General features: G+C 53.7%; 1 protein-coding gene across 4 annotated transcripts in view; it reads left to right on the forward strand.

The window, feature by feature from the left end:
* Window positions 1-8,105: 8,105 nt before the first annotated feature.
* The window catches only part of AHRR (aryl-hydrocarbon receptor repressor), a 65,082-nt gene continuing 60,798 nt past the window's right edge, over window positions 8,106-12,389 (forward strand). For 2 of the 4 annotated variants that reach the window (XM_032469112.1, XM_032469121.1), the window contains exon 1: window positions 8,106-8,460. In XM_032469112.1, the coding sequence (XP_032325003.1) occupies window positions 8,255-8,460 (206 nt within the window). In that variant the 5' untranslated portion in view covers window positions 8,106-8,254. The remainder of the gene's footprint in view (window positions 8,461-12,389) is intronic. The other 2 variants (XM_032469124.1, XM_032469128.1) reach the window with 2 other exon arrangements.

Genomic DNA, 12,389 nt, shown 5'->3' on the forward strand with positions numbered 1-12,389 from the left:
CTGCCCTGGGAGGCGGGGACTGGACAGGGGGCTGGGCAGGGTGTGCCCCCCTCACCTCACGCCAGCTGGCAGAGTGGGGCACTGTACTGCTCCGTGGCGTTTACGAGCACCTGTGAGTGTGAGTGTACATGCTTATTTGATCACTGTCTAGAGGCTCCAGGAAGCCAGCCCACGACCACGTCTGCCTCTGAGAGTCGGCACATGTGCACCCCATGGAAAGATAGTTAAAGGTGGAGATTCTTACCTGCTGTGTGTGTCTTAAACTGTGCATAACATAAAATTGCCAATTTTAACCGGTTTTAAGTGTGCTGTTATGCAGTATTAAGTACACTCAGGTGTGCCACCACCATCGCCTCTGTGACTCTTCATCCTGTAAAACTGAGCCTCTGTCCCCCTGAAAAATGCTGCCCACCCCCTTCCCCAGCCCCTGGCCCCCGCCACCCTGCTTACTGTCTCTCTGCACCTGACTCCTCTGGGTCCCTTGCACGAGTGGAATCCTACAGGGTTTGTCCCTTGCGACTGGCTTATCTCACTGAGCGTAGCGTCCTCGAGGTTCACATGTTGCAGCAGGCGTCGCAGTGCCCTTCCTCGGTAAGGCTGGAGAGTCCATTGTGTGAATGGACCACACTGTTTATTCGCTCATCTGCTAATGGACACTTGAGTTGCTTCCACGTTTTGGCTACTGTGAATATGCTGCTGTGGATGTTGGTGTACAGATACCTCAAGACCCTGGTTTTATAGTAACTGTGTTTACTCTCGGGAGGAACTTGCATACTGTTTTCCACAGTGGTTGCACCCCTTTACATTCCTACCAATAGTGCGTAGCAATCCCAGTGTCCCCACATCCTCGCCACCTCTTGCTATGTTTTGGTAGTAGCCATCCCAACAGGTGTGAGGTGGCATCTCATTCGTGGTTTTGATCTGCATTTCCCTAATGATCGGTGATGTTGAGCATCTTTTCATGTGCTTGCTGGCCATTCATTAGTCTTTGGAGAAATGTCTGTTCAAGACCTTTGCCCATTTTAACATTGGTTGTCTCTGATTGTTGAGTTGTAGGGTTTCTTCATATACTCTGGATATGAATTCCTTGTCAGATGAATGATCTGCAACATTTTCTCCCATTCTGTAAGTCGCCTTTTCACTCTATTGATAATGAAAACTGATGCACGAAAGTTCTAAACTTTTAAACATGGTCCTACTGTATAGCACAAGAACTATATTCAGTAACTTGTAATAACCTCTAATGGAAAAGAATACAAAAGAGCGTATACATACGTATGTGTATAACTGAATCACGATGCTGCACACCAGAAACTAACACAACGTTGTATGTCAGTGGTACTTCATTTAAAGAAAGTTCCACATTTTGACCTAGTCTAACTTACCTTACTTTCTTTTGTTGCTTGTGCTTTCGGTGTCATATGCATGAAATCATCACCAGACCCAGTCACGAAGCTTTCCCCCTGTGTTATCTTCTAAGGGCTGTATTTCTACATAGGTCTTCATCCACTTTGAGGTGATTGTTGCACGTGGTGGTAGGTGAGGGTCCAGCTTCAATCTTTTCCATGTGGATGTCCATCTCCCCACCACCATTTGTTGGAAAGAAAGTCCTTTCCCTCCTGAATGATCTCAGCACCCTTGTCAAACATCATTGACCATATGTGTGAGGGTATTTCTAAGCTCTCTTTTCTGTTCCATTGGTCTGTACTTACTTGTTTTATACACAAGAAAGTGAAGGCCCAGGGAGGGCCCATAGCTGGCAGAAGTCCCATGATGAGTGGTGGTTAGGCTGGGATGTGGATGGAAGGTGCCCTGGAACTTGCCCTCTTCACGCTGGGAGGTGGGGAGCATGGGGCACCTCTGGCCCGCCCATTCTTCCCACTAGACAGCACCCAGGACAGCTGCGCAGGGCCTCCTCTTGTTATGTAGGTTCAAACCAGCTGCCAGCAATTCAGAGAAGCTTTAAGATGGCAAAGTTCCCATTGAAATTGCCTTCAAACAATGCAAAGAGCCATAGAGGGAAACACCTGTCCGCAAGCCCCCAAAGGGCAAATTCCAGGGAGGCCGGGAAGATTCAGGACAGCAGTGGCAGCCAAAGGGGTTGAGGGAGGCCTGGGGGCTCCCTGTGGGGCGAGCCCTCTGCCCCTAGGCAGCTCACAGAAACCCACCACCAAGACCATGCCTGAAGACACCCACTGCCCAAGCCCACCACTCCGTCCGTCCAGGGCAGTGCCTCCCTGTCATGTGAAGCACAGGAAGGTCCACCCGACATTTGTACAAGGGGCGAGTCAGGGACTAGAAGAAACACCTTAGAGCCCCTGCAACCTGCAGCTGCTTATCTCAGAGACGGCTGAAGACGCTGCATGCATTAAAAAGGAATCAGTTCTAGGAGAGGGAAGTAGTACAGAATGAGAAATCACTCTTAGAAGTTAAAAATAGAGTATTTGGAAATATCTGGAAGGGAAAAAGTTAAGGACTAGAGAAAACTGTAGGGAGGAAAAATTCAAAACAACAAAGGGGCATTTTCCAGGGCTAAGGCTGGTGAGGTGAATTTGATGGACAGGCAGGGAGGACCACCAAACCCCGGCACAAGGAGGGAGGACACAGGTGCAGGGCATGGGCAAGGGGCCGGAGCTCAGACACGTGGAGGGAAGCGGTTTCCAAGCTGAACGTCCTGGGTGAATCAGGAGATAGTTTCCGATAAATGTTCCTCCCACATTCCGTTCCTTTAACTGGGCGGTTGCTGGAGGGTGTGCTCCAGCACAACGGAGTGAGTGGACCTCGAGGAGGCTGGCTGAGCGGGCAGTGGCCTGGAGGGACCGTCTGTGTGGGGTGTGGGGGCTGAGATGGGCTGACTCATGGAGCTGCCGAAGGATGTGGAGGACAGGCAGGTTCAAAGAAAACCAGGCAAGTGAGTCATTGTTCACTGGGGGCTGGGGTTGTGCAAGAAAGGAAATAACTCTGGGGAGCTGGCCTCTCCCCACTCCTTCCGCCCCCCCCCCCCACTGCCCCCACAGTGGCTGATTCTGGGCTGGGAGGCTGCAGCAGGTACAAGGTGGATGCAAGTTCCTGCACTGCCCTCTCCCCATAGACCCCAAAGTCAGGAAGTGACGGACGTCGGGTGGCTCTGCTTTAAGCTGAAGGAAATGGGAAATGACAAGCCAGATATTCCGGGAAGACTGTTCCAGTCAGAGGCAACAGCACCTGTGAAACCCCTGGGGAGGCCCGGCTGCTTCTGGAGCAGGCAGAAGAGAGGGCAGAGCCTGGAGGGTCTTTGCTGCCCACTCTTCGCAGGCATGGGCTCCCTGCAAACCCTGACCCCGCACATGAGTGCCCCGGGCAAAGCCAGCCTCTGCCTTCCTGGCCACAGCCCCCAGGACCAGCCAGTTCCAGGGAAGGGGGCACCATCCCTCCCCTGCTCCATGCCCCAGGGGCAGTGAATATCCAGGCTCATGGTTTCCCACTGGACCCTCAAGTTGGGTGAGACCCCCAAGGGTCTGCTGAGGGTGGGGACGTGCCCACCACTCCCAGCTCCTGCTGACAGGAGCCTCAGAGGAGCAGATGCCTGCGCAGGGCCAGCCACCTGGTGGGCCTGGGGTCTGCAGGGGCCTCAGGGTGACTGGCGCAGGGCTGCTGGCAGCAGGGTGGGAGTGCTGAGAGGTGCAGGTGAGGGCTGCAGTTAGACCCGGACAGGACCGGCTCTGCCCACCCCCTGAGGGTCTCTTACCTTCTGACACCTCATCTACTCCCGTGCCCATCCACCACAGCCAACACCTCTGGTGTTCAGCAGCAACCCTGGAATCATGTTTTATTGACTCTAATGTCCCGCTGAGCCAGTGGAGTGCCTGGTTCATTTCTGCTTCACTGCCTTGCCAGATACCACGTGGCTTTAATGCAGTCCTGCACCCTGCGCCACACCAGGCCCTTCCCAGATGGACACCCACTAGGGGGCCCCGCCCCTTCCTGGGGCCTCTGTCCCGGGGCCTCCTGGGGGTGGAGGGTTTGGGGAGGTGCCTGGGGCCCCCACTACTGGGCCCTTCTCCACCTGCAGATGGGGACCCTGAGCCCTGCAAGGAGGCTCCTGCAGATGCGAGGGTGCAGGTGCGTGTCGGCCACCCCCCCCCGGGGCCTGTCCTGCCCCTTCCTGCCCCAACCCGGCCGCAGGCCAGGCTGCCCCAAGCTGACAAATCTTGCAGGATCCAAGCTTTTGCCAAGAGTGGGAAGCTCTGCCTGGCTGTCCACCTCCTGCACGGAGGTGACTTCTGATGCAATTGAGGCTGGACAGGGAGGGGGACTCGAGAGCTACCCACAGAGATAACAGCAGGGAGCCACCCAGCGGCTCTGGACAGAATGCTCCACGTCCTCCTCCGGCCTCCAGGGGAAGTGAGGTGGGAGAGAGAAAGCACAGACCTGCACAAGGGCTGCTCAAGTGACAGGCACTAGCTATCCCCGACCAGGAGTGCAGTCTGGCACCTGTGCTGGGCACTGCAGGGTGACAGCACACCTCTGTCTGCCTCTGAGGACGGCCTTGGCTGTCTGGGGAGGGAGGAGGACACTGAACCACTGGGAGAGGGCAGGCGGGCAGGGCCAGGCTGGCAGATCATGCTTATGTGGCTGTCACATCACTGAGCTCCCAGAACGGCCACATCTGGGACACAGACTTGGGGACACAGAAGTGGGCAGTGGGGGCTGGGTGGCACCTGGGGGATTTTGTCTTTTCCCAGCTCTTCCCTGATGGGTGTGGGTCACCCTCCCACCCTGGGAGGACAAATGATCCAGGAAAGAGGAATTGGTCCCCCGCTGGTTGAAATTGTGGGTGGAGCGGGAGGACTCAGCAACTTGGAGCCTGTTTGAAGTGGGGGGTCCTGAGCTGGGAGGGGTCTCTGAGGAGAAGGCTGCCTGAACTGTGGCCACAGAGGGGAGAAATTGCGGGTTGGGGGGTGTGTCCAGCTGTATTTGGATCCATGTGATGGGAGTGGGGGCAGAGTGGTCACCACGGTGAAGACGAAGGGGCATCCAGACATTTGCTGCAGCCTGCTGTGTGTCTGCACGACCTGTATGAGCAGAAAGCCCTGAGTCACGACGCTCCAGTGGGAACGCTGCCCAGGGCTCCCACCAAGGGGGCTCGCCCTGGAATCCTGGGACATCACAGGTGACACCTCCCTGAGAAGGGTTATCCTGTTTGTGTTCAGTCCCGCCAACCCACAGGGTCTGCAGAGCCCACAGGCTTTGGGGACACAGCCGAGGTGGGTGGTTTGAGGGCAGGAAGGGGAAGTGGACACTTTGGTTTTCTCCTGCATGTTGGCTGCATAGCTTGACCTGCCCCCAGGAAGCGGCAGCAAGAAGCAATGAGGAATCTCACTCAGGCTGCTTCCCGATGGGACAGCGTGGGTAACTGGGACTGGTGCCTGGACGGCAACCTAGAAAGGGTGCTCTGAGATATGTAGGTGCTGTCTTTCCATGCAGGGGACATGCTGGCTCTTACAAATCCCCAGATCCTCAGGGTACCCACTCAGGTGTCCTCACCCACCTTCTTGGGTCCGAGGGTCCCCCACAGGCCTTGGATATGACAGGACAGACCCACCTTACCTCTGCCACGCCAAGATGTGGCCCCTGAATGTCACACACATGCTTACTTATTCTCATTAATAAAAAGACAACCTACAGTAAGATACAAAAGCACTCCATGCTCCTTGCAAAATGTTCAGGAGTTGTAGAAATTTTAAAAAGTAAAAAGAAATTAAAGTTCACTTGTAACCTAAGTTATTTGCCCAGAATTTTTCTGTGCATAACGCACTTTACAAAACTTGGATCAAGATTTAACTGTTGATTTTAACAACTTAAAAAATACAGCAAAACAAAAAGACAACCTATGGAACAGGAGAAAATATTTGTAAAAAATGAGACTGACAAGGGCTTAATTTCCAAAATATATTAACAGCTCATACAACTTATTAAAAAAAAAAAACACCCAATCCAAAAATGGGCAGAAGACCTAAACAAGCAATTCTCCAATGAAGACATACAAATGGCCAATAGGCACATGGAAAAATGCTCAATATCACTAATTATCAGAGAAATGAAAATCAAAACTACAATGAGGTATCACCTCACACCAGTCAGAATGGCCATCATTCAAAAGTCCACAAACAATAAATGCTGGAGAAAAGGGAACCCTCCTACACTGCTGGTGGGAATGTAGTTTGGTGCAGCCATTATGGAAAACAGTATGGAGATACCTCAAAAGACTAAAAATTGATTTACCATATGATCCAGTGATCCCACTCCTGGGCATATATCCAGAGAGAACCTTAATTCAAAAAGAAATATGTACCCCAATGTTCATAGCAGAACTATTTACGATAGCCAAGACATGGAAACAACCTAAATGTCCACTGACAGATGACTGGATAAAGAAGATGTGTTATATTTATACAATGGAATACTACTCAGCCATGAAAAATAATAAAATAATGCTACTTGCAGCAACATGGATGAACCTGAAGATTGTCATTCTAAGTGAAGTAAGCCAGAAAGAAAAAGAAAATACCATATGATGTCACTCATATGTGGAATCTAAAAAAAAAAGACAGATGAATTTATTTACAAAACAGAAACAGACTCAGACATAGAAAGTGAACTTATGGTTACCAGGGAGGAAGTGGGTGGGAAGGGATAAACTGGGAGTTTGAAATTTGCAGATATTAATGACTATATATAAAATAGATAAACAACGAGTTTCTACTTTAGAGCACAGGAAACTATATTCAATATCTTGTAGTAACCTGTTATGAAAAGGAATATGAAAATGAATATATGTGTACATATATATACCTGAAACATTATGCTATACACCAGAAATTGACACAACATTGTAAACTGACTATACTTCAATAAAAAATATAAAAATTTTAAAAATAACAGCAATATAGCTGCATGCTGTTTCATATCAAAAAATAATATAAGACTATTTACTCAGCTGACACTTTGAGCCCCGGCTCTGCTGTGTCCTTCCTTGGATAAAGGTGAACAGAACAGACTTGGTGGGTTTACCTGTTAGCAGGAGCAAAGAAACACCTGCTGTCATTTCAGGCAGGAATATGCACTATGAAAGCAGAGCAGGGAAAGGAGATGGACAACGTGGACTTCGATCTGGGGTGGACGTTCTCTCTGAGGACACAAGATCAGGGAGCTGGTCCCGCTGGTGTTTGGAGACGAGCTTTCCATGAGGGCAGCAAGGGGAAAGGTCCTGAGGCACACGTGCTGTCTGTGAGGGTCTGTGAGGTGTGGAGGGAAGCTGGGGCTTTGGGCGGAGGCAGGATTTTGCTCGTAGCCTGGTAGGTGCGGGAGTGACACCCTGGGCTGCTAGTGACTGAGGAGGGGTCGGGGGTGGGCGCTGGAGCGCGGTCGGTAGGGCTTGGATAAGGACAGCAGTTGGTGCTGAGGGAACGCAGGGAACCACGGAGGGGGTAACCGAAGCAGGACCCCGAGTGAGGACAGAGGCGGCAGATCGGTCTGAGATCTCCAGGGGCCCCACAGACATTGGGCGGAGACCCCGGGATGTGAGGCCAGGCTCACAGGGTGTCCCGGGGGCTCCGGTGTCGTCATGCGATGGGAGCCCAGTGAGGGAAGGGAGTGCTTTCAAAGTCAGGATGTGTCCGCCAGACGGTCAGCATGGAAGAGGGGGAAGGAGCAGCCCAGGGATGGGATGGGCCCCGCTGGAGGCCTCGGGAGAAGGGATGGGGGGTTCGGGAGCCCACAGCGCGGGAGGGCGTAGCAGGCGTCCACCGCCGCTCACCCGCCTGGTGCGAACCAGATACGCCGAGACTGAGATTTCGCACATACTGCCCTGTGGCTCCGGGGAAGTTCAGGGTCAAAAGTATTATATTAATGTTTTTAATTGTAAAAATCTTTAGTCCTTTTGATTCTAGTAACAACCCAGTTGGAGCAGGCGGGGCAGGACACGCTACATAATCGAATCCGGGCGCCGGGACCCCGAGGCTAGTGGAGCCTGAGCCTGGCACCTCCGCACTCAGAGGTGCGCGCTCCGCCTCGGCGGGTGCAGGTGGAAGGGGCGGGTGACTAGGGGCGAAGAACAGAGGGCCTGGGGCTCTCGCGGGGATCACGGGGACCTCGAGGGGCGCAGGGCACCCCAGAGCCGACAGACCCTTGGGGAGACCACGAGGACGCGAGAGACGCAGGGCGGGACCCCACCGTGGCGCCCACGGACCATGGACCACCGACCTGGGCGGGGATGCGCGCGCGCGCCCCCTACCGCCTCCCCGGCTCGGTTGGCTCCGGGGCGGGGCGGCTCGCGTGCCGGGGTGGGGCCGTCCTTCCGCGGCTGCAGCCGCCGCCTGGTCCCCGAGATGCGAGTGCCGGCAGTCGAGCCGCCACAGCGCCTGGTCTGGGCCGTCTCCTCCCGCGGGCGCGCCTGAGCCTTCGCGCCCCGCTGGCCGGGTAAGTGTCCTCCGCCGGCCCCGCTCCACGATGGAGACCCCTGCGCAGAGCCCTCTTCCCAAGAATCCCCCTCCCTCCGGCTCCCGTTCTCAAGTCGCCAGGCCAGGGGTCCAAGGGGCAGCAGTCACCTAAGAATAAAAACTGGACTTCTGAGGGAAGCCGGTCCGCTTCCACTGTTCGTGGTCCCCCAGTTTCCCTGCCCGGGAGCGTCAGATCCCACCCGTGTCGGGGGAGATGGGCTCCTGGCCCTTTGCTCTTGGCCCAGTTTCTTTCGGAAACGTTTTGGGCACTTCGAACTGGCCCGCAGAGCTGCCCCAGGGCAGCTGGTGGGGAAGGGCCCCTAGCTGGTATCCCAGAAATGAGGGTGCGCAGCTCGGCCTCCTTCAGGGCAGGGAGCACCAGGCTTGGTTCTCACACTCGGAAAGGGCGGAAGGCGCCTGTTCCAGGAATTCGCTGGGTTTCAGTTAGTGGTACCAATAAAGTTTTTTTCCCTAATGTCTTACTTTGAGTGGTGGAAAATCCCAAATCATGGATACTTTGTGAGAGGTACAGGCCCTCAGGGACCTGCCCTGAGGTTGTTGCTGCTCTGACTCCCACTGGGGAGGGGGCTGCCCAGAGGGCAGGTGACCAGCCCATCAGAGGTCAGAGGCCTTGGGCAATTTGCCCTTGGGTTTCTCCCTCTTTCCTGGTTGGTTTGAAGGACTGGGGCTGGAGGCATCTCCCCACCTTGGAAGGGTCCAGTGGGTCTCCAGCTGTGGCCGCCCCATGACTCATGCAGGGCCTCTGTCCTCCAGGGGCCAGGCGCAGAAGCGGGTGCGTGACTGCGTGCCCTGAGGCATCTGCCCCGAGCTCTGGGTACGAGACAGCTGTGAGCTGGCCCTCTCCCTGCCTGGTCCGCAGCCCAACCCCCCAGGGGCACTCTGCAGGCGGCCTCTGGCGGAGGCGGGCTCCTGAGCCTGGCCAGCCTCCGCCCAGCGTCCGCCATCAAGGCCTCAAGCCTGGCTTCTGGGCCGGAGCCCCATGGTGGTGGCGGAGGTCTCAGGACCCACTCAGTGCGGCCCTGACGGGTCTGTGCCGATGGCCTTAGCCATCCAGCAGCTGTGGCTGGCAGGCTCCCTGTTTCCGGATGAGGACTTCCAGGTGGGCACCGATGGAGTTTCCCTCTTGGTCCCTGTGGAACGGGGACTGGGGAGCACACACCGGGGCGGAACCCGGGCACCGCTGCGGGGCATGGGGCTTCTTTTATTTTTGGTTTTTGCTTATGTGTGTTTTCTAAAATGGAAAACCACAAAAGGTTCTTATAAAAGTTCAGATTTCTCAAGAAACACAGCCTGCTCAGAGCGTCTGTGGAGGCTGGCGCCCATCCTGCCTCAGGGGCACATTTCTGTGGGGAGTTTGGTCCAATCCAATAGGGGCTTCATCTTTTTGAGGGGCGTGCACAAGTATTTGTTAAATGGAGCCTACATTTAGGATTCCTAGGGCAGGACTCGGCCAGAATCGGACCCCAAGCTGTGGCTTTTCCAGGGGACTCTGCTGCCCCTTTGACTTCTCCCCGACCCCAGCAGGGCACCTGGAGAATGTGATCTGCCCAGCTGCTCTTTGCCACAACCAGTGTTGTAGGGCCATTCTGAACGCTGAGCTGGAGACATGAAGGGGACGTGGCTGTGTAGGCCCCTGGGCAGGCGGAGTGCGAGGCTGGGGAGGGGCTGTGCTCTGGAACCTGGGTCCCATCTCAGCTCCTGCCATGGGGAGGGGATTTTGGATGAAGGAAAGCGAGGAGTTGGCACTGCCTCCCCTTCAAGTGTCCCCCCACCCCTCCTCATCTTCTGCGTTGACCCCCACGGCACAGCACCCCTGCTCTGCACCTGGATGGTCTCCTGGGGCTGGGGAGGTCAGCTGCCACCTTTCCCTTTGACCGTGAGGGCTGCCCAGTGGGTTGCTGAGTGCCCAGCTCCTCTCAGGGTGCGGGGAGGCATCCCTGGCCTTCGGCCTGGCCTGGTGCAGGCTATGGCCTCTCCTGTGTGAGTTGAGGAGCCCTGTGGTGCAGGCGGGACGGCCTTGCAGGCGGCTCCATCCACCGAGGGAAGTGCAGGCCGCTTCCGTGGTGGCTGCGGCTCAGGACGAGACCGAGAAAGCTGGACCCTCCCGAAGCATCGGTTCACTCCTTCCTGCTCCAGCCTGCGGCCACCGGGACCGGTCTGGCTTACTTGCCCCAACTCATCTCTCCAGACCTCTCCTGTTTCCTCTGCCACATCCTCCTCAGCAGCTTGAAAACCTGCTTTTGGTCCCCCGGCCCTGCCGCTGCAGCCTATCCCTGCCTGGTGTGCACAGCCCCCCGGAATGCGCACCCCGCCTGGCTGGATGCTCTCTCCTGCCAGCCCCTCCTCCTCACCCCCCAGAAACTTCATTTATATTCATACACACACTTGTGTTCTTTGTCTTTGTTGAGGTAAAATTCACCAAACGCGAAGCTCACCATTTAAGTTTACAGCTCAGTGGTGTTTATTTAGTTTATTGCTGCTGCCCACTCCATCTAATTCCCAAACGTGTTCTTCATCCTGGATGGAAACTCTGTACACATTAGGCAGGCACTCCCCACTCCCTTCTCCTCTGGCCTCAGGCAACCATTCATCCACTTTCTGTCTCCATGGATTTGCCTGTTCTGGACCTTTCACGTAAGTGGAATTAATCTGTGTCCCTTTGTGTCTGCCTTCTCTCATGTGCCATCATGCTTTCAAGCTTTATCCGTGTTGTCAGGTGCATCAGAGCTTCATTCCTTTTTGTGGCTGAATAGTATTCCACTGGATGGATAGACCACATTTTGTTTCTCCATCAGCAGTTGACGGGCATTTGGGTTGTTTCTACTTTTGGACTCTTGTGGATAATGATGCTGTGAGCACCTGTGGGCCAGGCTTTATTTGAATACGTTTCAGTTCTTTTGGGCACACACCTGTGAGTTGAATTGCTGGGTCATATAGTGACTCTATGTTTGACTTTTTGAGGGAATACTGAATTGCTTTCCACAGCAGCTGCACCATTTTCCATCCCCACTAGCAAAGCATAGGGGTCCCATTTTCTCCACATCTTCACCAACACTTACTGTTTTCCATTTAAAAAATGTTTTCCATTTTAGCCATCCTCGTGGGTGTGCAGTGGTGTCTCACTGCAGGTTTCACTTGCATTTCCAGTGGCTAAGGATGTTGAGCACCTTTTCATTCACTCACAATCCATTTGTATACTTTTTTGGGGGAAAAATGTCTGTTCAAATATTTTGCCCGTTTTTGATCGGATTGTTTGTCTCTTGCTGAGTTTTGAGCATCCTTTACGCGGTGTGGACACTACAGCCTTCTTAGATGCACGATTTGCAAGTATCTTCTCCCACCTGTGGGTTGTCTCTTCACTTTCTTGATGGTGTGCTTTGAAGCCCAAGTTTTAAATTCTGATGAAGTTCAACTTACCTAGTTTTTCTTTGCTTTTGGTGACATATGTAAGAATCCATCACCATCTTTAAGATCATGAAGATAGAGCCCTGTGTTTTGTCCAAGAGTTTTATAGCTTTGGCTCTTACACTTAGGTCTTTAGCTAGTTTTGGTTAATTTTTGTAACCAGTGTGAGGTCGAAGTCCAACTTCACTCCTTCCAGGTGGACATCCAGTTGTCTCGCACCTTTTGATGAAGAGCTCAATTCTCTTTCTGCATTGAATGATCTGTTGTTGAAAATGAATTGACCACTGCGTGTTTCTTCCTATACCACATTTCTCTTTTCAATACTTTAAAAAACTTTATTTTGGAAAATTTCAAATTTTTTACAAGAGTGGAGAGAATTCATACTGAGCGTATTCATCAAGCAGCAGGGATGGCCTGCTACCAACAGCGGCTGAGCCGGTGTCACTCACACCCCAGCTGCTCCCTGGATTAGGATCAAGCGAA

The sequence above is a fragment of the Camelus ferus genome, chromosome 3 (assembly GCF_009834535.1).
Source record: "Camelus ferus isolate YT-003-E chromosome 3, BCGSAC_Cfer_1.0, whole genome shotgun sequence".
In the NCBI taxonomy this organism is placed as follows: Eukaryota; Metazoa; Chordata; class Mammalia; order Artiodactyla; family Camelidae; genus Camelus; species Camelus ferus.